This window comes from Numenius arquata, chromosome 2, assembly GCF_964106895.1.
Source record: "Numenius arquata chromosome 2, bNumArq3.hap1.1, whole genome shotgun sequence".
NCBI classification, from domain to species: domain Eukaryota; kingdom Metazoa; phylum Chordata; class Aves; order Charadriiformes; family Scolopacidae; genus Numenius; species Numenius arquata.
The window spans coordinates 132309602-132334695 of NC_133577.1; the positions used below are offsets into that span (position 1 = coordinate 132309602).

Below are 25094 nucleotides of genomic sequence, written 5' to 3' on the forward strand. Positions count from 1 at the left end.
CAACCTGGTCTGGTGGGAGGTGTCCCTGCCCAGGGCAGGGGGTGGCACTGGGGGGGCTTTAAGCTCCCTTCCCACCCAAACCCTTCTGTGATTCTGTGATGAGAGGAAATGGCCTCAAGTTGCACCGGGGAGGTTTAGGATGGAGATTGGGAATAATTTCTTCCTGGAAAGGGTTGTGAAGCCTTGGCAGAGGCTGCCCAGGGCAGTGGTGGAGTCGCCATCCCTGGAGGGATTTCAAAGCCGGGCAGACGTGGTGCTGAGGGACATGGGTCAGTGGTGACTTGGCAGGGCTAGGTTAATGTTTGGACTTGATGATCTTAAAGATCTTTTCTAATCTAATTGATTATCTGATTCTATGTTTACTGAAGCTTGTGTTTCCTAAAATCATGGAGTTGCCAAATGGTTTGGGTGGGAAGGGACCATTAAAGGCCATTGAGCCCAACACAACATCTTCAACTCAACCAGGTTTCCCAGAGCTCTGTCCAGTCTGACCTTGGAAAACCGATCTTTTTCTGTTAAAATCCAGTTGACTTCAGGTTTCTACACGGCCGTCACCAGACATCAGCAGCACCCAGCTCTAGGTGACCTCAGGTGTCACCTGTGGCATCATCTGCCAAGAGAGGGCTGTTTTTAAGCCTGTTTAATCGCCGCCGGGGGTGGGGCGGGGGGTGAGCTCCCCCCCTCCCCGGGATCTGGCACCATGGAGGAGGTGGAGTCGCGCTTCCTGCACCTCCTGCAGCCCATCCGAGACCTCACCAAGAACTGGGAGGTGGACGTGGCCGCCCAGCTCGGGGAGTACCTGGAGGAGGTAAGGGGGGGTGTCTGCGTCCCCTGTGTGGGGCTGGGGAGGACTCTGCTGGCACGGGGGGGTTTCTGTCTGTGTCCCCCACTGTGCTGTCAGTGGTCCTGGCTCTTCCCTCTCCATGTGCTGCCCTCAGATCCCGTCTGCACCTCAGCCTTTCATTTTCCTTCTTTTGCCTGTTTCGCAGCTGGATCAGATCTGCATTTCCTTCGATGATGGCAAAACCACCATGAACTTCATTGAGGCGGCACTGGTGATCCAGGGCTCAGCCTGCGTCTACAGCAGGAAGGTGAGAGGTGGCCCCGGTCCTGTCACCCGGCCCCTTTGGCCGTCCCTCAGCCGCCGCCTGAGTCCAAGCCCCGTGGGGGCCGCTCGGGGATTTTGAACGACTTGAATGTAATAACGACTAGTGGAAATGGAAGGATATAAACTCATAATTCCTAAATCCGGTGCCTTTAATGGCCTGGAAAAGAGCAAGAGTTTTGTTGTTCAGCACTTTTCTCCTCCAGAGGGTGGAATACAAAACCCTGCTTCCCCAAACCTGGCCTCAGAGTGGCTCGAACGGTGAAAAGAGCAGGGAGATTATCAAGGAATTGAACTCCAGCTGCCTGGGGAGAAGAGGAGGGCGGTGGTTCCTCCCGGCATCAGCCAGAGTGGCTTTTCTGGGAGCTACTTCCTCCTTCTCCAAGGGTCTGGTTGCTGTTTTGCAGGTGGAATATCTCTACTCGCTGGTCTATCAGACGCTTGACTTCATCTCCAACAAGAAGTGAGTAGAGCCTCAGCCCCGGGGAAAGTCCCTTCGCTGCCTGGGTAGAAAATGCTGCCTCGTGCTCCTCCCTCTGCGCTGTGGTGGAGCCTGAGCGCTTCCCCGCGCTCCTTCTGCCGAGGTTTGGTTTGATTTCCTGCCCCCAGAGCGTGTGAGATGTGTGTCTGCTTTTGGGGATGAAGCTGTGCCCCTACTTGCAGAGAGAGCCAGGGGGAAGGGCCATGGCCCTGCTCTGAGCATTGCTGACTGCTCTGTCCCTGGCAGTCATCGCTTTGAAAAACCCAAACAAACCCATTTCAGCGTCAGTCTCCAGCCCCGTAAAAAGTTCTTTGGAGGAGGAGGATTTTTGTGGCTGCGGGAGAGCCCCTGGTGGGACTTGCTTCATCCCGGAGGACCTGGGGCGATGCTTGTCCCCACGCATCTTCCAGCGGCATCGTCCTGTGGTTTTCCTGCTGCAGCACCTTGCTGTTGCGTAAGGAGAGGGCAGCGCCCGGTGTCCCGCAGGGGAAATCTTAGTGGGCAAGAAACTGTCCCCTGCGGCAAAGCAACTTGGGATTTATTTTTCCCCTTTGCCTCTCCGGAGGTGCTTTGTGTAACTTTGTGTAACTTCCCTGGTGAGGAGAGGTCTAATGGCACGCTCCCGTCTGCGCTCAGATTGGGGATTTGGGGGAAAGATGAGGTTTTTGTGCTGCACCTCCCCCCCAACAACCGCTTGGCTCCAACCAGGCGAATGAGCTTCCTCAGGGAACCATCCGGGCTCTGCTCTGCCCCACTGGGAAGATCTTACCGGTTGTTCGGGGAGGTCAAGGCAGAGGATCTGAGGGATCCCCTGCTTGGGCTGGAGCAAGGGGAAGCTGCTGCGGAGGTTTCCAAAAGTCTCCAATGATTAATCCCCTGCTGTGGGGTTAAAGCGAAGCCTTCCCTGCTGTAGCAGAGCTTCTGAGCTGGAATTGGCAGGATGTTTTTGCCCCAGATGGGGTTTGTCGGGCTGGATCACAGAATCCCAGAATGCTGTGGGGTTGGCAGGGACCTCTGGAGAGCACCCAGTCCAACCCCCTGCCAGAGCAGGCTCATCCAGAGCAGGTCCCACAGGAACGGCTCCAGGGGGGTTGGAATGTCTCCAGAGAAGGAGACTCCACCACCTCTCTGGGCAGCCTCTGCCAGGGCTCTGACACCCTCACAGCAAACAAGGTCCTCCTCATGGTCAGATGGAGCTTCCCCTCTTCCAGTTTGTGCCCGTTCCCTCTTGTCCTGTCCCTGGGCACCACTGGAAAAAGACTGGCCCCATCCTCCTGACACCCACCCTTGAAGTATTTAGAGGCGTTGATCAGATCCCCCCTCACTCTGCTCTTCTCCAGACTCAACAGACCCAAGTCCCTCAGCCTTTCCTCAGCAGAGAGATGTTCTAGTCCCCTCAGCATCTTGGTAGCCCTTCGCTGTCCCCTCTCCAGCAGTTCCCTGTCCTTCTGGAACTGGGGAGCCCAGAACCGGTCCCAGTTCTCCAGCTGTGGCCTCCCCAGGGCAGGGCAGAGCAGAGGGGGAGGATGACCTCCCTCCACCTGCTGGCCACACTCTTCTTGATGCCCCCCCATCCTTTTGATGCCATTGGCCTTCTTGGCCACCAGGGCACATTGCTGGCTCATGGTCACCCTGGTGTCCACCAGGACTCCCAGGTCTTTCTCCTCAGAGCTGCTCTCCAGCACGTCACCCCCAACCTGTCCTCGTTCATGGGGTTATTCCTCCCCAAGGGCAGCACGCGACACTTGCCCTTGTTGAAGTTCATCAGGTTCCTCTCTGCCCAACTCTCCAGCCTGTCCAGGTCTCGCTGTATGGCAGCACAGCCCTCTGGCGAGTCAACCACCCCTCCCAGTTTTGTATCGTCAGCAAACTTGCTGAGGGTACATTCCATCCCTTCATCCAGGGATCCTTTCTTCCTGCCAGCCCCAGTTCCTTTGCAGCCCCCCAGCGCCTTCCTGGGCAGGCACAGAGGAGCACCAGGAGCGTGTTTGCTCTCCTCAGGGGACGCTGATGGCACAGCTGTCCAGCGGTGCTGACTGTCATGCCGTCACCTCTCCATGCTCTCTGTAGCACCGTGGGGTGCTCCTGCTCTGAGGGGCTGCAGCGGGGTTGGAGGGAATCTGCTGTTGCTTCGCTGCCGCCCCCCCGGGCGGATGCCAACCCCGTGTTTTCTCCCTGTTTCAGGCGGGAGAAGCTGCCCAGCTCCGTGGGGCAGGACGGCAAAGACACTGATGCCACCTTTGGGGCAGAGGAGCAGGAGGAGGTGAGAGGGGCATCTGTGCCCTGGTGTGGGGTGGGGAGGGGGTGCTCGGCAGCCTGGGGGCATGGGCACGGCTGGTTTTGGCTGCGGGGGGGCCTCCAGCACTCCCCCCTTTCTGACTGGTGCCGTGGTGGCTGTGTATGCCCCCCTGCTCTGCCCTAGCAGGGGGTGTTCAACCCCACACACCCCGCTTCGGCCCCTGGGCATGGCAGGGGCATTTTTTCACGATGCTGTCCTGGCCTCCAAGGGACAGGACCTGCCACATCTTCTGGAGAAGAGCCAGCACCTGTGCAGCGTGTGGGGATCTCCCTCTGTCCCCCCACCCCGAGGATTAACCTGCCTTCTCCTCATCCTTAACTTGGGCTGTCCCTTGGGAATCTGTCCCCAGGGGCTGCGGCAGCTGCCTGGGCTTGACCCTTCCCATGGGAGCGGGCACCTTCCTTCCCTCCTTGCTTTCCTCCTGCCTGTGGGGTGCTGCCCTCGCACCCCACAGCCCCTCCAAAGCTGCAGCTTGGTGGTCTCTGCTGCTGGCTCTGTCCCGCCGGTGTGGAGCAGCCCTGGGAGCACCCCATCTCCGTCCCCCCACCCTGCTTAGGGACCCTCGGTGGTGACACGGCTCAGCAGGCCAAGCGGGGTGACCGCTGGTGGGGCTCTCTCAGCAGTTCCTCTCCCTGGATGACATCAGGGACAGCAGCCAGGCGAGCGTGGACATGAGGAAGGATCATCAGCCCAACGTAAGAGAAGCCCTTCTCCTTTTCTGTCCCTCTCCCTGTTGGGGTTCCTCTGAATGAATCCCACAGGCGCCCGGGGCCAGCCGCCATCCTGGCCGGCTCTGTGGGGACGGTGGCACCCGGACAGTCTCCGTCCTGCTCTGCCACCCTCCTGCCACCTTACCTTTGCAGGCCGTGGACATCGTTCCCTTGACTCCTATGTCTTTGGTCCTTCCGGAAGAGGCTGAGAAGAGGGACAACCCTCTGTTTAGGTGACAGCCCCCTCGCCGTGCCCATCAGCCACCCCTGTGGGTTTAGCTGGGCCCCCCTGTTGCTGTAGTAGGGTTGGACTCTCCAAGGAAGTAGTGCCTTCCCAGTTTAAACTGGACGGCAGGCAGGCAGGATAATCCCACAGGGCCTGGAGCACTGGGAGATGTGGAGTCCTGAGGTGACAGAGGGGCAGGAGGGTCCTCAGGGAGGGACAAGCTGGGGCTGTGCTGAGAAATCCAGGCAGGATTTGGCTGAGAACAGCCAGAGGGAGGGATGGGGCTGATCTCCCTGCCCCATTCAAGAGCAGGCGGGCTTTGGGAACACCCCACTGGGGCTACCCAAAGGCCAGTGGCCCCCTCCCTGGGCTCCCAGCTGAACAGGGCACAGCGTGGTCTTTGGGGTTCCCCTGATGGGTTTTTTTCCCTCAGCCGGAAAGGGGAGATCCTGGCCAGCCGGAGGGATTTCCGCATGAACACCTGCACCCCTCATGCCACCGGAGCCTTCCTGCTGGAGCTGGCGGGGCTCTCCCCCACCGGCCTGCGGGAGCGGCAGCGCATGGGGAGCCCCAGCAGAGCAGCAGGTAGGGGGGGCTCGGGGTGAGGGGGGTGGGAGGAGGCAGCCTGGGGGCTCTGCTGCGCCCCTGCCTCCAGAGAGCCCGGCTCCCTGGGGCGAGAGGTGAGTGTTGCTTGTCTCTGCTGCTGGAACAGCAGGGCCCCTTGGTGCCAGAGAGGGAAAGGCAGTGGGTGTTCTCTGCCTGGACTTCAGTAAAGCCTTTGGCATCGTTTCCCATGGGATTCTCCTGGAGAAACTGGCTGCTCATGGCTTGGATGGGTGCACTCTTCCCTGGGTGAAAAACTGGGTGGAGAGTGGTGGGGAATGGAGTTCAGTCCAGCTGGTGGCTGGTCACAGTGGTGTCCCCCGTCCCCTAGGGCTCGGTGTTGGGGCCAGTTCTGTTTAATGTCTTTATCAATGATCTGGGCAAGGAGATGGAGTGCACCCTCAGTCAGTTTGCAGATGACACCAAGTTGGGTGGGATGTTGATCTGCTGGAGGGCAGGAAGGCTCTGCAGAGGGCTCTGGCCTGGCTGGCTGGGTGGGTTGAGGCCAATGGTGTGAGGTTCACCAAGGCGAAGTCTCGGGTCTACCCTCGGGTCACCTCAACCCCATGGACGCTCCAGACTGGGGGGAGAGGGGCTGGAAAAGGACCTGGGGGTGTTGGCTGACAGCGGCTGAACATGAGCTAGCAGCGTGCCCAGGTAGCTAAGAACCTAACAGCACTCTGGCCTGTGTCAGGACCAGTGTGTCCAGCAGGACTGGGGCAGTGACTGTCCCCCTGGACTGGGCACTGGTGAGGCCCCACCTTGAGGGCTGGGTCCAGTTTTGGGCCCTTCATGACGGGAGGGACGTTGAGGGGCTGGAGCGTGTCCAGAGAAGGGCAACGGAGCTGGTGAGGGGTCTGGAGACCAAGGAGAAGGGTCTGGAGAACTTCTGAGGGAGCTGGGGGTGTTCAGCCTGGAGAAAAGGAGGCTGAGGGGAGACCTTCTCGCTCTCTCCAACTCCCTGAAAGGAAGGCGTAGCTGGGGGGGGGTCGGTCTCTTCTCCCAAGGAGCAGGCGATGGGACAAGAGGAAACAGCCTCAAGTTGCTCCAGGGGAGGTTTAGGATGGAGATTGGGAACAATTTCCTCCCCGAAAGGGTTGTGAAGCCTTGGCAGAGGCTGCCCAGGGCAGTGGTGGATTTGCCATCTCTGGAGGGATTTCAAAGCCGGGCAGACGTGGTCCTGAGGGACATGGGTCAGTGGTAAGTTGGCAGGGCTAGGTTAATGGTTGGACTTTATATGTTTAAAGGTCTTTTCCAATCTGGATAATTCTGTGGTCAGGTGCGGGGCAAGGGCAGGGGGCTGATGCCAGCACCTCCTCCTTGGCTGGGGTGAGGCTGCCCGTGGCCACTGGCCTCACTGAATCTGTGGGAAGGGGCAGCACTGAGGCAGCTCCGGGGCTGCTGTAGGCAGGGGCAGTGGGAATCCTGCCTTTCGGGGCGTCTGGTGACCTCTCGCCTCTGTCATCTCAGCAGGAGCACTGTCCGGCGTCCTCAGCAGCGGTGGTGACCCCGTCCAGGCGTTGAGCTTCTCTGAAGACGGAGGTGAGGCGGTGGGTGGGCTGAGGGGAGATCCGGGGAGACCTTGGAGCCCCTTCCAGTCCCTCAAGGGGGCAGCTCCAGGAAAGCTGGGGAGGGACTCTTGATGAGGGAGGGGAGCCCTAGGAGGAGGGGGAAGGGTTTGACACTGAAAGAGGGGAGATGGAGCTGAGATGTGGGGAAGAAGTTCTTTGGTGTGAGGGTGGTGAGAGCCTGGCCCAGGTTGCCCAGAGAAGCTGTGGCTGCCCCATCCCTGGAGGGGTTCAAGGCCAGGTTGGAGGGGGCTTGGAGCAACCTGCTCTGGTGGGAGGTGTCCCTGCCCAGGGCAGAGGGGGTGGCACTGGGGGGGGCTTTGAGGTCCCTTCAACCCAAACCATTCCATGATTTTATAAACTTGGGCTCCCAAAGGCTTTTATGTTGTTTGACCCTTTTGTTGCCCCCCCCAGGTGCTGCAGAGCCGGATGGGGATGACAGCAGAGGGGACGACATGCCCGGGGCCCCAGAGGACGACGTGGAAATGATTCCAGCTGCTCACGAGCACAAAGAGGCACAGAGGGTAGGTATGGGGACAGTGCCACCACCTTGTCCTGCCCCGGAGCCCCCCACTTTGCCCCCTGCTGCTGCGGGACACTCACTGCCTGGTTCTGTGTCTGCCAGAGCGCGCCCCGGCCCAGGGGCTACGTGCTGCGGGAGCGAGCCCCTGCTGAGGACCCTGCAGCCCACATCAAGGTAGGGGGAGGCCTCTCTGACTCCGTGTGGGACACTGTGAGAAGCGGGGGACATCCCTGCCCTCCTTGCTGATGGTGGGGTGACCCGCTGGGCCCGCTGGCTCCCGTGTGCCCACCCCAGGGTGCCACAGAGAGCTTTGCCGGGAGCAGAGCAGCCCAGAGCTCTGCTGGCTTCATCTCTGCTCACTTCTTCACCAGGAGATGCTGGATCCATGGCAAAGCCTCGACCCCTTCGCTGACTCCGAGGACAAACCATTTAAGAAAGGTATTTGAGGTGTAGCTGGGGAAAAGGGACTCCTCCCTGGGTTTTTGTTTGCCCTGGATGTGCCAGGGCCCGGCTGCAGAGGGGCAGTAAGGCTCACTTTGTCAGCTGCTTGTCCTTCAGTGTCCCCAGAGAAGGCTCCGGGGAGACCTTGGAGTCCCTTCCCATCCCTAAAGGGGCTCCAGGAAAGCTGGGGAGGGACTCTGGATGAGGGAGGGGAGCCCTAGGAGGAGGGGGAAGGGTTTGACACTGAAAGAGGGGAGATGGAGCTGAGATGTGGGGAAGAAGTTCTTTGCTGTGAGGGTGGTGAGAGCCCGGCCCAGGTTGCCCAGAGAAGCTGTGGCTGCCCCATCCCTGGAGGGGTTCAAGACTACATTGGAGGGGGCTTGGAGCAACCTGGTGTGGTGGGAGGTGTCTCTGCCCAGGGCAGGGGGTGGCACTGGGCGGAGGGCTTTAAGGTCCCTTCCAACCCAAACCATTCTATGATTCTGTGCCTGCCTCCAGGGAGACCCTTCTTGGTGCCGCACGGCCTGGATGAGGTGGTCGGGGGCAAGAGGAAGAGGAAGGGACCGAGGAAGCTCCAGGACTTCATGAAATGGTTTTCTGCAGCCTGTGAGTGCCGTGGCCGTGGTGCTCCCCCAGGATCCGTCCGGGCTCCCGGCAGGACCCTTCTCTGCCAGGAAACCCCTTGCCCAGACCCCTCTGTGGGTGCTCCGGTCCCGTAGCAGCCGGTGTCTCTGCATCAGCAGCCTGGATATAATGGTGGGGGGGCTGTACTGCAAGGGGGGGCTTCAGGGAGGAAGAGGAGGGGTCCCCACAGGAGTCCCCCCACTCCTGTGCTGCCGTGGTGGCCTTGCTGTGCCCCTCGTTCCTGCTCCAGAGGGAGGAGGCTGCCCCAGACCCCGGGCGCTGCTGGAACTGGAGCTGTTAGTGGCTGTCCTGGGCACGGCCAGGCCACCTTTGGGGGAAGGAGGTGGCTCTGGAGGTGACAACCGGCTTGTTGTGCACTGTGACAATGGCAGAAGCGGTCGGTGGTGTCCCCAAGAGCCCTCAGGGGTCTGTCACCTTCCACCCATCCTAGCTTTAATCCTCTCTGCTTCCCCCAGACAACAATGTCGCTGACAGCAGGAAAACCCGGAGGAAAGGGCCGACGTTTGCAGGTGAGAGGGACACGCTGGGCCTGTCGAGGAGGTGGCACTTCCCTCCCAGCTGGGGGTGACATTTCCCTTCCAGCCCCAGGTGACATTTTCCTCCCACCCCTCAGCTCTGGCTGTCCCTGGCTGGGGCTGAGCACAGCCTGCTGTGCCCCCTCACCATACGCCCCCCCCCCCGGGTGGTTTTGGGGCTGGAAAGCGGCTGGATTCCTCGCTGGGGAGCCAGGATGGTGGGGAATACCCGGGAGGGAGCGGAGGCAGAGCCGGGGGGGCTCAGGGCAGAGGGCATGAGTGGCCCCAGGAGAGCCCGGCTGCGGGGGCCGGAGGGGGATGCTCCAGTTTAGGAACCGCAGGAGATTTCTTGCGGTTATTCCTCTTTCCCAAAGCAGCCCTGAGATCCAGATGAACTAAACCTCGCCCCCGCTGGCTGCAGAGCCCCCCCTGTGCCGGGGGGACTTGGGGGTGAGGGGCTGGCTTCCACAGGGGCAGTGGGACACAGGGAAAGGCAGGCGTCACCCCTGCAGCCCCAAAGGGGAGCCCGGGGTGTGCCAGGGCAGGGGGGGCTTCGCTGTGGGGGTGGGGGCTGGTGGGGCTGAGCACCCCCCGAGGGGAGCAGAGGAGCTTCCCTAGGCCTGGCACCCCCTCCCTGGACAGATCTGGAGGTGCTGTACTGGAAGCAGCTGAAGGAGCGGATGGTGACGCAGAGGAAGCTGCAGAGCCGGGCGGTGAGCTGGGGGGGGGAGCTGGGACCCCCGCCCGCCCTGCTGAGGGGCACAGAGATGGCCCTCATGGGAGGGGGCCAGGGCGGGGGGGACTCAGGGCTGTTCTCTACCAGGGGCTGGTGCCACTGCCGTGCGAGGAGCTGGATCTGCTGGAGGAGGAGCACGGGGCCGACTGCGACGAAGGAGCAGGTACTTTGGCACCCCAGATCCCCCCCCGTTCCCCAGCTGGGGGTCCCCTCCTGCAGTGGTGGTGGCCCTCATCAAGATGGGGCCAGGCTGGGGGGGGCTGGTGGGCCCTGGGGGGGTCACTGAATGGGTGTCCCCTCCTGGCAGATGACTTTGCAGAGCACGAGGACATCCAGCCCGAGGCCCCGGAGGAGCTGGGGGAAGGAGATGCGGGTGAGCGCTGGTGGGGGACTGGGGGGGGTGGCAAGCGTAATCCCCTCAGAACAAGCCCCACGGCCTCGGTGCTGTGAGCTGAGGGGGGGGTTCTGCCGTACCCCATCCCAAATTCCCCTGCCCCCTCCCCTGTCCTCGCTTGGCGGGAGGGGGTGGCTGTGCAGTGTCATTTCTGGTGACACTCTGCCCCCCCACGCCCCCCGCCTCCACAGGCCTCCCCGACCTGGGCTCGCTGGCCTACGAGGAGCTGGTCCGCAAGAACGTGGTAGGTGGGAGAGAAGGGGAGAAGAGGAGGCTCCAGGGAGACCTTGGAGCCCCTTCCAGTCCCTAAAGGGGGGCTCCAGGAAAGCTGAGGGGGTGGGGGGGAAACTTGATGAGGGAGGGGAGCCGTAGGAGGAGGGGGAAGGGTTTTAAGCTGAAAAAAGGGGAAATTGAAGTGAGATCTTGGGAGGAAATTCTTCACCCTGAGGGTGGTGAGAGCCTGGCCCAGGTTGCCCAGAGAAGCTGTGGCTGCCCCATCCCTGGAGGGGTTCAAGGCCAGGTTGGAGGGGGCTTGGAGCAACCTGCTCTGGTGGGAGGTGTCCCTGCCCAGGGCAGGGGGGTGGCACTGTGGGGGGGGGCTTTAAGGTCCCTTCCAACCCCAATTTTTCGGTGATTTGGTGACTCCCCTCTTCCCGCAGGAGCTCTTCATGGCCAACTCCCAGAAGTACGCGCAGGAGACGGAGCTCTCCCAACACATCCGTCGCTGGGAAGACAGGATGGGGCCGATGCTGCAGGAACAGGCAAGGAACCCCCCCCCCGCCGCGGGCAGGGGTGGGGGGCCGGGGCAGGCAGGGACCCGCGTGGGCAGGAAACCTGCCCACGCGGGTCCCTGCCTGCCCCGGCCCCCCACCCCTGCCCACGCAGGCAGAGGTCCATCAGCCCCCTCCCCACAGCCAAACTGCCCCCCCCCCTTTTTTTCCTGCCCCTCCCCCAGGAGGAACGAGCCACCTTCGACATCCACAGCTACGGGGATGCCCTGGCGGCTCGCTGCGGGGACCTGGGGCCATGGCGGACCTTCGCCAGCCTGGTGGCGGGGCAACCCCCCTTCGAGGTGTGCCGTTACATGCTGGCCTCCCTCCAGCTGGTAAGTAAACGCTGGTGGGGACCACCCACTCCTCCCCGGGGGCTTTGTTGGGACACACCCCCCCTCCCCAACCCATCCTTTTGTCCCCCTGCTTCCCCCCAGGCTAATGACTACGTGGTGGAGCTGGCACAGGAGCCGGGGTTGGAGGAGGCACTGGACACGCTGCGGCTGCGGCTCCTCACCCACCGGCGGCCCCACGAACGCTTCCAAACCTTCCAGCCCCCCTCCGCCTGCCCCTGAGGTGCACCCCCCCCCGCTTCCCTGGTAATAAACCCCCACTTTGCTAAAGGCTCTGCTGTCCTGGGGAGGGAAAAGCCCCGTCCCTGGGGGCTGGCACCCTCCCTCCTCACTGGAGACGATCCTGGAGGCTGGTACCCTCCCCTCTGCTTGTGGGGACAGTCTTGGGGGTCCTTCCATCTGCCTACCCGGGACCCCCTCCCCCAGGGATGGTGCTGGGGGCTGGTGGGAGTCCCTCTGCCCACCTACCCAGGGCTTCCCTCCTTGTGGGGACAGTCCTGGGGAGGGTGGGGGGTCCTTCTACCTCCCCACCATGGCCCTCCATCCCGGGATGGTGCTGGGGGGTGGTGGGGGTCCCCTCCCCCACTTCCTGGGGCCTCCCCGCCACTTCCTGGGGCCTCCCTCCCTATGGGACAGTCCTGGGGGGGCAGTGGGACAGTGCTGGGGGGTGGCAGGGGTCTGTCTACCCACTGACCCGGCCCCTCCCTCCTTGTACGGACAGTCTGGGGGGGCAGCAGTGGGTGGTGGGGGGTCCTTCTACCTGCCCACCCAAGTCCCCCTCCCCCTGGGATGGTGCTGGGGGGTGGCGGGGGCTAGCAAGGGTCCCTCCACCCCTATACCTGGAGCTCCCCCTCCCACGAGACAGTCCTGGGGGGCAGGGGGACAGTAGGGGGTGGTTGGGGGTCCCTCTACCCACCTACCCAGGGCCTCACTCCATGCAGGGATGGTGCTGGGGGTCACAACCTTCCTCCCTATGGGACAGCCCTGTGGGGCTGCAGGGGGGGGGCTGGGGAGTGGCAGGGGTCCCTCTGCCCAGGGCCCTTTCCTCTGTGGAACAGTCCTGGGGGGCAGCAGGGATCTCTCGACCCACCTACTCGGGGCCTCCCTCCCTGCAGGACAGTGCTGGGGGGTCCTGGTGGGGCCCCCGATCCCCCTAGGACAGTGCTGGGGCATCATGGTGGGGCCCCCCCTCCCCCTAGGACAGCACTGGGGGCCTGCAGGGGATCCTTCCACCCGCCTGCCTGCAGCTTCCCTCCCGAGGGGACAGTCCTGGGGGCCTGTGGGGGATGCTGGAGGTCCCCCCTGGCTGGGTACCTGCCCCCCCCCCCCCCCCCCTCCCCAGGACAGTGCTAGGGTGCCATGAGGGCAGTGGGGGGGTCGCTCTGCTCACCTACCCATGGCCCCCCCTGCCATGGGACAGTCCTGGGAGGCTGCAGGGGCTCCCCCCACCCACCTGCAGCCTCCCCCTCCCAGGATGGTACTGGGGGGCTGTGGGACATGGCGAGGGTCCCTCTGCCCCCTTCCCTGCCATGGGCCAGCCCTGGAGGGTGGTGGGGGGTCCCTCCCCTTGGGATCCCTCCCCCCGGGATGTGCTGGAGGGCTGTGGGACATGGTGAGGGCCCCTCTGCCCCCTTCCCTGCCATGGGCCAGCCCTGGGGGGTGATGGGGGTCCCTCCCCCTGGGATGGTGCTGGGGGGCTGCGGGACATGGTGAGGGCCCCTCCGCCCCCTTCCCCACCCCAGGGGGTGGCGGGGGTCTCTCCCTGCGCAGACAGGAGGCGTTTTTGGGGGGCACGGTTGCCTTTATTGCCCTTCCTCGTCCTGGGGCAGGGGCTGGTAGGTGGCCATGTGGCGGCGCACGCTGCGGGCGATGTCCTGGGCGCTCTTGCTGCGGCCGTAGCAGTCGAGGAAGAGCCCGTCGGGGCCCAGCAGGTAGATGAGGACGCTGTGGTCCACGATGTAGTCCCCGTCCTCGTCCCGCGGCCCCGGGCTGGCGTAGACGCGGTAAGCTTTGCCGGCCGCCCTCACCTCCTCGGGGCTGCCCGTCAGCCCCAGCAGCCGGGGGTGGAAATCCCGCAGGTAGCGCCCCAGGGCCGCCGCGTCATCCCGCTCGGGGTCCACGGTGATGAAGAGGGGTTGGAGGGGAGGAAGGCCGGGTTCCTGCTCCAGCAGCTCCACGGCCCGGCTCAGCTTGCCCAGCTCCTCAGGGCAGACGTCGGGGCAGTGGGTGAAGCCGAAGTAGAGCAGGACCCAGCGCCCGCGGAAGTCGGCCTTGCGGCGGGGGCGCCCCTCCTGGTCCCGCAGTTGGAACTCCCCCTGCCCCAGGGCCAGCGCCCGCAGCTCCGCTCGCCGCCGGGCCTGCCGCCCCCGCTCCTTCTCCGCCCGCAGGGACAGCCACAGCGCCCCCGCCGCCCCCGCCACCGCCCCCGCCACCAACAGACGCTGCCACAGCGGCAGGCCCCGCTCCCGGGGGGCTCTGCCCCACAGCGTGCGACAGGGGGGCTGGCCGGGGGGCGGGCGGTGGGTCAGGCGGAGGAGTACGGTGTTGGTCGTGCCATGGGGCAGGACGTTGGTCACGCCATGGGGCAGGCTCTGGGTTGCTCTATGGGGCAGGCTGTGGGTCAAGCGGAGGGGCACGGCATTGGTCGTGCCATGGGGCAGGACATTGGTCATGCCATGGGGCAGGCTGTGGGTCGTTCTGTGGGTCAGGTGACAGGTGATGGCATGAGGCAGGCCGTGGGTCACTCTGTGGGTCACGGACTGTGGCAGGCCGTTGGTTGCTCTGTGGGTCATGCTGTGGGGCAGGTGATGGGTCACGCCTTGGGGCAGGCTGTGGGTCGCTCTATGGGTCACGCCGTGGGTCAGGCCATAGATCACAGCGTGGGGCAGGCTGTTGGTCGCTCCGTGGGTCGCTCCGTGGGGCAGGCGGCGCAGGCAGCGGGTGGGGAACATGGCAGGGCTGGGGGGAGGGGCAGGATGGGGGATGGGCTCCCCTTTGACCCCTCACCCCGGCCCCCCCGTGCCCTTTGACCCCCAGCCCTGCCCCCCCCGTGCCCCTTGATCCCCCACCCCCCATGTCCTGTGGGTCTCCCACTGCCCTCTGACCCCGCCCCTGCCTCCCCTGCTGCCCTTTGACCCCCCACCCCTGCCCCAAGTGCCCTCTGACCCCCCGCCCCTCCTGCTGACCTTTGACCCCCGCCCCCCTGTGCCCTTTGACCCCTCTCCCTGCCCTGACCCCCAGCCCCCCCCCCCCCGGCAGGCGCCCCTGGCCCTCAGCCCGGCCGCTCCCCGTCCCCCCCCCCCCGCCCTTTGACCCCTCCCTTCCCCCCGCGCCCCCTGCCCTCTGACCCCTCGCTGACCTTCGCCCTCTGACCCCGGGCCCCGTCCCGCCCGCTGCCGCCCGCCGCGCCGCCGGGACCGGAGCCGGAAGTGCCGGGAAGGGGCGGGGCCGGCGCATGCGCACGGAGCTCGCGGCGGCGGCGGCTCTGCGCAGGCGCGATACACACCCCCCACCCCCCCCCCCTCCACACCCCGACCCTGACCTTGACCCGCGGTGACCCGGCCCCGGTGGCCCTTTATTGCCGGTCCCCGGTGGTCCCGGGGGGGGGCAGGATGGTCTGGGCCAGGCGCGGCGGGGCGGCGGGGGGCGGCGCGGGGCCCAGGCGCAGCGCGGCCTGCAGGGCCTGCCGCCCCCCCGCCCCCAGCCCCCCCTCGTGGTGCAGCCGCAGCCAGGGCTGCCCTGGGGGGGGGGGGAGGCGGTGTGTGTCATGGGGGCGACCGTGGACCCCCAGCCACCCCCCGGGTCCCCCCCGCTCCCTCCCGTTACTCCCCAGCGCTCCCTGGCCTCCCCCCTGAGCCCCCCCCATTACCCCCGAGCCTTCCTCAGCCCCCCCCCCCCCCCAGCCCCTTCTGCCCCCCCAGCACCCCTCGGTACCCCCAGGACCCCCCCAGCCCCTCTCACTGCTCCCCATTACCCCCCAGTCTCTGCCCAGAGCCCCCCCCCTTAGCTCCCAGTCCCCCCTGAGCCCCCCTCATTACCCCCAGCCTTCCTCAGCCCCCTGCAGCCCCCTCCTTACCCCCTGCCCCCCCCCCCCCCGGACCCTCCCAGCCCCTCTAATTGCTCTCCAGCACTCCCCGTTCTCTGCCCAGAGCCCCCCCCTTATCCTTTGGCCCCCCCCAAGGCCCTTCCATTACCCCCAAGCCCTCCCCTGGTCCCACACGACCCCCCGACCCCCCCCCCCATTACCTCCTGAGTCCCCCCCCCAGCACCGCTCAGCCCACTCTCAGCTGCCCCCAAGCCTCCCTGGCCCCCCCAGACTCCCCCGGCCCCTCTTGTTACCCCCCCCGGTCCCCCTCCAGCCCCCACTGTCCCCCTTGGCCCCTCTGCTTCCCCCTGTTACCCCCCCCAGCTCCCCCCTAGCCAACCCCGCCCCACTCCCTCCCTCCCGGCCCCCCCACTACCCCCCGCCCTCCCGTTACCTTCCTGCAGGTGGTCCCCGACCCCCACCAGCAGCTCGGCGCCCACCCGGGGGTTCAGGGGGTCCCCGGCCCGCGTCCGGCCGGCCCCCAGCTTGTGCAGGACACGGGCCAGCGGCAGCGCCTCCACGGCCTGCACCCAGCCTGGGGGCACAGTGTGGGGCACGGTGTGGGGCGGGGGGGGGCCAGGGATGGGGGGAACGGGGACCCAGGGACCTAAAGGGGTGCAGGGTCTGGGATACATGGGGAGCCCCTGATATGGGGCATATAGGGCAGGAGGTGCAGGTGGGGTCTGGGGGTCAGGGGGGTCCAGGAACAGGGGATGTGGGGCCGGGGGCTCAGGCAGGGGAGGGCGGGGGGGGGGGAATGGGGACCAGAGGGGGACAGGGTCTGGGGCGCGTGGGGAGCCCCAGGTAAGGAGCACATGGGGCAGGGGGGCAGGGTGTGGGGCAGGGCGTGGGGGGTGTGGGGAGCCCCGGGAACAGGGGGGACGTGGGACAGGGGGCACAGGGGCATAAACCAGGGGAGCCCTGAGGGCGATGGGGGGGCGGCTGGGAGGGGGGCAGCGCAGGGACCCCGGGGAACTGGGGGGGCCCTTGGCCTCCTAGAGAGGAGTGGTGTGGGGGTGGGGGGAGTGTGGGGCAAGGGGGTGTGTGGGGCTGGGGAAGGCGGGGCTGTCCCCCCCGGTGTCCCCCCATTTTCCCCCCCTTTTCCCCCCCTTTTCCCCCCCTTGCCTCCCTTTGCCCCCCCCCCCAGCCCCACTCACCTCCCCCGGGGGCAGGCAGCTCCTCACGGACCCGGGCCTCCCCCAGGACCTGGCGGCGCTGGGGGGGGGTGCCGGTGCAGAGGCGGTGGGCGGTGGGGGGGGACACCCCCTGTGCCACCAGCATGGCCTCGAAGGTGCGAAGGGCCGAGCCGTCGTCCAGGGCCCCCCCGAGCTGCTCCCGGCCCCGCTCTGCGTCCTCCGCCAGCCCGCACTGCCACAGCAGCAGCCCCCCTGCGGGACACGGGCTGGCACCCCAACACTGGGACCCCCCCGACCCCCCCACTCACCCCCTGCCCCACTGACACCCCCCCCCGGGGCACCCTGGGTGGGCAGGAGAATGTGGGGTGAAGCTCCAGCTCTGGGGATCCACCCGTGGGGCAGTCAGGGGGCTGGGGGGGCTCAGAGGGACTGGGGGCAATGGGGGGGGGCGGCAGGAGGCAGGGAGGTGGGTCAGGAGGATGGGGACATGGGGACATGGGGCACAGGTATAGGGCTGTTGGGGGGGGGGGAACACAGTGAGGGACCCCAAGGCTGTGGAGGGGTGCAGGGCTGGGGGTGAGTGGGGGGGGACCCCGAGGCTGTGGGGGGTGGGACAGGCATAGGGGACTCTGTGTGGACCCTGGGCCATGCCCTCCCTGCCCCCCCGTGTCCCTGTCCCCCCATTTCCCCAGCCCCCATGTCCCTGTCCCCCCGTATCCCTGACCTCCTGTGTCCCTGTCCCCAGCCCTGCCACGTCCCCAGCCCCCCACGTCCCTGTCCCCCCATATCCCCATCCCCCCATGTCCCTGTCCCCCCATATCCCCAGCCCCCTGTGTCCCCATCCCCATGGCTGACCCAGGGTGGTGACCAGCTCCCGCAGGTCGGGGGGCCCCCCCCCGTGCAGGCACTCCAGGGCCTCCAGCACCTCCAGCGAGTTGCCCACACAGCGGCCCAGCGGCTGGTCCATGCGGCTCAGCACGGCTGCCGTGCGGATGCCCAGCTGCTCGCCCACCCCCACCTGCAGGCAGGGCAGGCAGCGCAGGCAGGGCTCAGTGCAGGCAGGGCTCAGTGCAGGCAGGACAGGCAGGGCTCAGTGCAGGCAGGGGGGTGCAGGCAGGGTTCGGTGTGGGCAGGGCTCAGTGCAGGCAGGGCAGGCAGCGCAGGCAGGGCTCAGTGCAGGCAGGGTTCGGTGTGGGCAGGGCTCAGTGCAGGCAGCGCAGGCAGGGCTCAGTGCAGGCAGGGGGGTGCAGGCAGGGTTCGGTGTGGGCAGGGCTCAGCACAGGCAGCGCAGGCAGGGCTCAGTGCAGGCAGGGGGGTGCAGGCAGGAGGTGTCCCCCGTGCCCGCGGTGCTGGTGCAGGGTGGGGGTCCCGGGGGCTCACCAGGCTGTGGGCCAGCTCCCGCGCGCTCTCCAGCGTGGGGAACAGGGCCGCGCTCCCGAACTTGACGTCCAGCACCAGCGCCGAGAGCTGCTCCGCCGCTTTCTTGCTGAGGATGGAGGCTGGGCCGGGGGGGACCTCGCTGGGTGCTGCCCTCACCCCCCCGCCCCGGCCCTGCCCCGAGCCGGGGTCCCCATCCCTGTCCCCCATCCCCGTCCCCCCGTACCCGTGATGAGGGGCAGGCTGTCGACGGTGGCGGTGACGTCCCGCAGGCTGTACAGCACCCGGTCAGCCGGCGCCAGCTCCTCGCTCTGCCCCACGATGCAGCAGCCCACCCCCTCCAGGATGCGCTGCATCTGCGGGACCAGCCGTGCGCTGCCGCCATCCCCATCCCGCGGCCCATCGGCATCCCACGGGCATCTCACGGGCATCCCACATCCCATTGTTGTCCCCCATCCCATCAGCATCCCATATCCCATCAGCATCCAACATCTCATTGGCATCCTGCGTCCCATCGGCATCCCATCAGTATCCCATGTCCCATCGGCATCTCACATTGCCACATCCTATCAGCATCCCACATCCCACTGGCATCCTGCATCCCATCAATATCCCATCAGCATCCTGTGTCCCATCAGCATCCCACTTCCCATCATCGGCATCCTGCATCCCATCAGCATCCCGCATCCCATCCGTATCCCGCATCCCATCAGCATCCCGCATCCCATCCGTATCCCGCATCCCATTGGCATCCCATCAGCATCCCGCATCCCATCCGTATCCCGCATCCCATCAGCATCCCATCAGCATCCTGCATCCCATCAGCATCCCACATCCAGTCAACATCCCATCAGCATCCCGTGTCCCGTCAGCATCCCACCTCCCATCACTGGCATCCCCCACCCCTTTGCAGCCCCTGGTCCCCTCTCCCTGCCGTCCCCACCGGGTGACACAGTGGTGGTGTCCCCATCCCCGTCCCCGTCCCTGTCCCCGTCCCTGTCCCTCACCTCCTCGGGGCTCTGGGTGACGCGGAAGCCGGGAATGGCCTCCAGCTTGTCCAGGGTGCCCCCGGTGTGGCCCAGCCCCCGGCCGCTGATCATGGGCACCTGCGGGCGGGGGGCGGGTGGGTGCGGGAGGTTCGGGGGGGCACAGAGACACACCCCCCCCCCCCCTCCTTCCCCCCCTCACCTTGCATCTGCAGGCGGCCAGGGCGGGGGCCAGGGCCAGGCTGACCTTGTCCCCGACGCCGCCCGTGGAGTGCTTGTCCACCAGCCGCCCGCGCCAGGCGGGGGGCCACTCCAGCGCCCGCCCCGAGCCCGCCATGGCCCGCGTCAGCGCCAGCGTCTCCCCCGCCTCCATGCCCCGCAGCCGGATGGCCATCAGCATGGCGCCTGGGGGCACGGGGGCAGGTTGGGGGGTCTCTGGGGACAGTCCCCCCCACCCCCCAGTTCTGACATCCCCATCCCACCCTGGGGGTCTCCCTCCCGTCCCCAGCCGTGTCCCCTGCTCGTGACTCCCTGCCACGTCCCAGGGCTGGCCCTGCTGTCCCACCCACCGCCCTCACTGGGACCCCCTGACCCACCCGTGCCCGGGGACCCCCACCCTGCCCCACCACATCCCCCTGTGTGTCCCACTGCCCCGGCCTTCGCCGTGTCCCTGTGCCACGGCCCCCGGTGATGTCCCCCCCGCCCAGAGTCTGTCCTGGCTGTGCCTCCACCGTGTTCCCCACCACGTCCCCGTGCCACGTCCCCGTGCCACGTCCCCATGCCACGTCCCCCAGCTGTGTCCCCTGCCACGTCCCACTGCCACGACACCCTCCCCCGGTTCCCCCGTGTCCCCTCTGCATGTCCCTGGGCTCCGTCCCCCCGCCGTGCGCCCACCGATCTGTCCTTGCTGCGCCGTGCCGTCCGTCACCCCCCGCACGAAGCTCTGGATCTCCTCCTCCTCCAGCCGCTCGCCATCCCGCTTCTTGCGGATGAGGGTCGGGAGGGACGTCTGGGCAGCCATCCCCGACCCCCCACGGCTGTCACCCCGATCCCGCACAGCTGTCACCCTGATCCCGCCCAGCCGGTGCCCGCTCCTGCCCAGCCTGGCCCCGTGCCCGTGCCAAGGTGTCGTCCCCGGCGCTGGACTCTGTCCCCGGGGCAGCGAGCGCGGGTCGGGCCGGGCAGGGAGAGGCCGGAGTGGGTGGGGGACAGGGCTGGCCCCCCCTCGCCATCCCCACGGGGCAGCCCTGGTGGTGCGTGGGGTCTCTGCACTGTCACTCCTCCCTCAGACCCGCACAGATCTTGGTGGCCCACCCGCAGCACCCGTGGCATCTGGGGCACCTGTGGCACACTTGGCACCCATTGCACGTGTGGCACCCATGGCACCTGCGGCACATGTGGTACCCATGGCACATGTGGCAACCGTGGCAACCACAGCACCCTCAGCGCGGGGAGGTGCCCCATAACGCTTTGCTGATGGGTGTCCCCTCCCCTCCCTGATCGGTGTCCCCATTGCCACCCCACACCCCGAGGGGGGTCCAGGTGGCCATGTGTGGCCCCAACTGCTGGGCTGGCCCCAGGGAGGCACAGGACAAGGGGATGGGGTGGGTGCTTGCCGAGGGCTCTGGTGCCACAGGGAGGGGTGAGTGCCCGGGTGGGGACCCGTGGCCAGAGCTGGGCCCAGGGGACAGTGGGACGGGCACAGCAGGGGGCACTGAGGGAGATGTGGGAAATGTGGGATGGGATGGGGATGGGATGGGATGGGATGGGATGGGGATGGGGTGGGGATGGGGATGAGGATGGGGATAGGGTGGGGATGAGATGAGGTGGGATGGGATGGGATGAGGATGGGGATGGGGATGGGATGGGATGGGATGGGATGAGGATGAGGATGGGAATGGGGTGGGGATGAGATGAGGTGGGATGGGATGGGGATGGGATGGGATGAGGATGAGGATGGGGATGGGATGGGGTGGGGATGAGATGGGATGGGATGGGATGGGATGGGATGAGGATGAGGATGGGGATGGGATGGGATGAGGATGAGGATGGGGATGGGATGGGGTGGGATGGGATGGGATGGGATGGGATGGGGATGGGGATGGGATGGGATGAGGATGGGATGGGGATGGGATGGGATGGGTTGAGGATGAGGATGGGGATGGGATGGGGATGGGGATGGGATGGGATGAGGATGGGATGGGGATGGGATGGGATGGGTTGAGGATGAGGATGGGGATGGGATGGGGATGGGATGGGTTGAGGATGGGATGGGTTGAGGATGGGATGGGGATGGGATGAGACGGGGCTGGAGCTTGGACGGGGCTGAAGCAGGGGCTGGTAGGGGCTGGAGGGGGCTGGCACCCACATGGGCAGCACATCTTCCATCCCTGGCACACACCACCCTGTGGGTCTGTGGGGCCGTGGGGCCCTGCGCCCCCCCTCCATGGCCTCGCCAGGGTCTCCTCTGGGAGAGAAGGGCATGGGCTGGGGCGAGGGCAGCTCGTAGGGGTCCGGTTCTCCCCAACCCCCTGTGGTGGCCGCGGTGGCCGGGTGGCGACGCAGCAGGACAGGAGGAGAGCGGGAGAGCGGCTCTGGCTGAAGGCATCGATGTTTTTTCAGGGGTTGTCTCCCCAACCCCGCACCCCCCCTTAATCCAGCACATCCACGATGAGGGGAACCAGGTAGTCAGAGTGACGGATCCCGAAGGTCAGCCCCCGCTGCTGGCCCTGCGGGGTGGGAGAGACAGTGGCGGTGAGGGGGGGGGGTCTGACGGCACCACCAGCGCATGAACCCCATCCCGCCCTACCGGGACCCCCGGGTGCCCCCTGACCTGCTCAAGGCTGTAGGTGCCAGGTCCAGGCTTGAGGGTGTTGTCCCCGGGGAGGTAGTTGCGGGCCAGCATGCTGTACTGCGGGGCACGCTGCTTGTAGACGTTGGCATCCACCATGCGGTAGCCACAGGGCCCTGGCGTCTGCGGGCAGAGGCTGCAGTGACGGCCCCCCCCCCCCCCCAGACCCCCAGACCCTGGGCCCCTCGCTACCTCAGACCCCCCAGCACCCCAGAATCCCTGACCCCCTCCCCCCCAAGCACACCAACCCCTTTGCCCCCCATACACCCCAACGCCCCAGATTCCTGCACCCCTACACCCTTGCTCCGCAGCCCCCCACCCCCCCAGACCCCCTGTACCCTCACCCCTTACCCCTCAGCACTCCAGACCCCCAGCTCCCTGGCCACCCCTGCCCCCCTGCTCCCCGCATCCTGGCCCCTCTACACCCCAACCCCACAGACCCCCAGACCCCAGCCCCCCTGCACCCCTGCCCTGCAGACCCCAGCTGCCCAGCCCCCCAGCACCTCAGAAACCCCAATCCCCAAGCCCCTCAAGTCCCTGCCCCACAAGCACCCAACCCCCCCCAGCTCCATGGCCCCCCTGACCTCCTGCCCCCCAGCACCCCAGAGCCAGAGCTCCCTGGCCCCCCATCTCCTAGTCCCCCATCCCCTTACTACCCCAGACCCCCCCAGGACCCAGCCCCTCAGCCCCCCAGAACCCCCAAACCTGCCAACCCCCTGCCCACCCAGCTCCCTGGTCACCCCCTACACCCCAATCCCCCAGCCTCCTGCCCCCCCCAGAGCCCAGACCCCCTGCACCCCAGCCTCCTGCCCCCCCCAGACTCCCTGCACCCCAGCCCTCACCTTGCAGAGGTCCTCACAGAAGGAGCCGATGTTTCTGCGCCCCGGCATGGAGAAGTTGGGGGCCGAGCTCTTGTTCACCAGGTGGGGCCCCAGCACGGGGGCAGCTGGTAAGCGGCGGGGCCTGGGGGAGATGGGGCTCAGGGGGCCCAGCCGGGGGCTGGGGGAGCTGGGGCAGGGGGGGTTACCCCCCCAGGGTTCAGCCTGGAGATGATGGGGTGCCCAGCCCAGGGGTGGTGGAGAGGATCAGAACAGGGAAGACTGCGGGCTCAGCCCAGGGGTGATGGGGGGGGGGGCTCAGACTAGAGGTGATGGGGAGGCTCAGCCTGGGAGTGATGGGGGGGCTCAGTCTGGGGATGATGGGGGGGGGCTCATCCTGGTGATGATGGGGGGCCCAGACTGGGGATGATGAGAGGGGTTCAGCCTGGGGATGATGGTGGGGCTCAGTCCAGGGACAACAGTGAGGGGCTCAGCCCAGGGATGATGGTGGGGCTCAGCCCAGGGATGATGGGGGCTCAGTCTGGGGGTGATGGGGGGGCTCAGCCCAGGGATGAGGGGGGGGCTCAGCCCAGGGATGATGGGGGGGCTCAGCCCAGGGATGATGGGAGGCCCAGCCCAGGGATGATGGGGGCTCAGTCTGGGGGTGATGGGGGCATCAGACCAGGGAAGACGGGTGGGACTTGGCTCAGGGTTGATGGGGGGGATCAGGCCAGGGGTGATGGGGGGGGCTACCCTCTCCTACCCGGGGTCTCCTGGCTGGAGAACTGCCGGCCACGGGAGCGGAGGGAGCAGGCGGGGGCGCAGGGGAAGGTCAACCTGCCGGCCCTCTCCGGGGAGTAGCAGCCTGGGGGGAACAAGGTGGGACGTGGGCACGGCTGGGAGGGTCCCCAGCCCTGCCCCCCCCCCCCGACTCCCTTTAGCCCCCCCTCACCTGGCCCAGGCGTGCGGAAGGGTGGCAGGTCATGGGGGCGGCCATAGATGGAGTATGCGGGGATCCCGTCCTTGCCCTTGATGGTGGTCCCGGGGGGCACCAGGTACGCGGGCCCCGGGGAGCGCTCCAACTGCTGCCCCCCCACCCGCGCCCCAAAGCTGTAGGCGGGGGCTCGGTTGCGGGAGGGGTCGTGCAGACGGTAGCCTGGGGGGGGGGTGGTGGTGTGGAAACAGAGGGTCGGTGGGCTGCGGGACCCCTGGCACCCCCCTGCTGGCACCGCAGCCCCTCCGGCCCCCCCGCCCCCCGACTCACCGACGTTGGTGGGGAGCCCATACTTGGGCCCGGGGCCGCTGTAGTGAGCGGCGATGGGGCCGCGGGGGCGGTGGGGTCTCCAGCTGCCCACCCAGGCATTGGCCGACATGGCGGGCACAGCCGGCAGCGAGCGCGGCCCCTCAGCCCGGAGCCAGCCGGGGGTCCCCTCCCCGGGGGACGCAGGGACGCAGCTGGGGCGCCGGCGGGCACCGGTGTCACAATGGCTGGGGTGTTCTGGGGTTCTGCAGCTCCCCCCCTCCCAGAACCCCAGCACCCCCCTGCTCAGCGCAGTGGGAATGATCTCCAGGGGGTCCCCCAGCACCCCGGGTCTTAACTGGGGCAGGGGGATGGGTGAACCCCAACATCAGCTCGATGCAGGTCCTGACACCCCAGGGAATAAACCACTGCACCCCATGGCTGCAGCCCCCAATACCCCATGGGTGCAGCCCCCAACACCCCATGGATACAGCCCCCAGTACTCTATAGATACAACCCCTGGCACCCCATGGGTGCAGCCCCCAATACCCCATAGATACAGCCCCCAACACCCCATGGGTGCAGCCCCCAATACCCCATGGATACAGCCCCCAATACCCCATGGATGCAGCCCCTGGCAGCCCCTGGCATCCCCCGGGATGCTCCCCCAGCCCTGGGGCAGAGGTCCTGGGGGGGCTGAGCCCCCTTACCCTGCCCGTGCGGAGCTCTGGCCAGGCTCTCCTCCCCCAGTTACTATGGCACCTGCACAACAAACTGGGCTGGGCAGACCGGGATGGGGACATGGGGATAGGGGGACGGACATAGGCACGGGATAGGGATGGCGTGGGGACACAGGCAGCCATGGCCATGGGCCTGCCCCACTGCAGGAGTCATCCATGGGAGAGTCTGGTCCCAGGGCATGGGGTTCCCACAGGGTCATGGGGGTCTGCAGAGCTGGGGAGGGGGGAGTTTGCTGGGGGCCATGAGGCTCCCACATGGGCCATGGGGGTCCCATGGGGGCTATAAGGGTCCGAGGGGGGCCATAGGGGTTCCACAAGAGCTGTGGGGGATCCCACATGGGATCCCACTGAGACTATGGGGATCCTCTTGGGTCCACGGGGGTCCCACATGGGTGACAGGTTGTCCCTAAGGCCATGGCAGGGGATCACAGGGAGTCCCACATGGGGCATGGGATCCCTCTGGAGCCCCACTGGGGTGATGGGGGTCTCCCAG

At 66.6% G+C, this 25094-nt stretch overlaps 4 protein-coding genes across 4 annotated transcripts; 1 reads left to right on the forward strand and 3 right to left on the reverse strand.

Moving 5' to 3' along the window:
- Nucleotides 1–700: 700 nt before the first annotated feature.
- Nucleotides 701–11591, forward strand: NCAPH2 (non-SMC condensin II complex subunit H2). The gene is made up of 20 exons (XM_074167981.1): nucleotides 701–808; nucleotides 990–1091; nucleotides 1513–1568; nucleotides 3771–3849; nucleotides 4509–4580; nucleotides 4749–4828; nucleotides 5255–5406; nucleotides 6898–6966; nucleotides 7407–7516; nucleotides 7618–7689; nucleotides 7887–7953; nucleotides 8455–8562; nucleotides 9057–9110; nucleotides 9759–9829; nucleotides 9940–10015; nucleotides 10160–10225; nucleotides 10438–10490; nucleotides 10906–11007; nucleotides 11202–11351; nucleotides 11454–11591. The coding sequence occupies exons 1-20, from the start codon at nucleotides 701–703 to the stop codon at nucleotides 11589–11591; spliced, it is 1785 nt and encodes a 594-aa protein (XP_074024082.1).
- Nucleotides 11592–13171: 1580 nt separating this feature from the next.
- On the reverse strand, nucleotides 13172–14320 carry SCO2 (synthesis of cytochrome C oxidase 2). The gene has a single exon (XM_074167797.1). The coding sequence runs from the start codon at nucleotides 14318–14320 to the stop codon at nucleotides 13172–13174; it is 1149 nt and encodes a 382-aa protein (XP_074023898.1).
- A 623-nt stretch (nucleotides 14321–14943) lies between these two features.
- TYMP (thymidine phosphorylase) lies at nucleotides 14944–19973 on the reverse strand. Its single transcript, XM_074167808.1, has 9 exons — nucleotides 19847–19973; nucleotides 19155–19357; nucleotides 18974–19072; nucleotides 18193–18322; nucleotides 17970–18088; nucleotides 17445–17607; nucleotides 16611–16841; nucleotides 15848–15988; nucleotides 14944–15107 (listed from the first exon to the last, which is right to left on the reverse strand). The coding sequence occupies exons 1-9, from the start codon at nucleotides 19971–19973 to the stop codon at nucleotides 14944–14946; spliced, it is 1377 nt and encodes a 458-aa protein (XP_074023909.1).
- A 1630-nt stretch (nucleotides 19974–21603) lies between these two features.
- On the reverse strand, nucleotides 21604–23994 carry CIMAP1B (ciliary microtubule associated protein 1B). The gene is given in 7 exon segments (XM_074168957.1): nucleotides 21604–21681; nucleotides 21786–21926; nucleotides 22646–22740; nucleotides 22743–22766; nucleotides 23385–23486; nucleotides 23574–23777; nucleotides 23886–23994. Coding segments are annotated over 7 exon segments (753 nt in total).
- Nucleotides 23995–25094: the final 1100 nt, after the last annotated feature.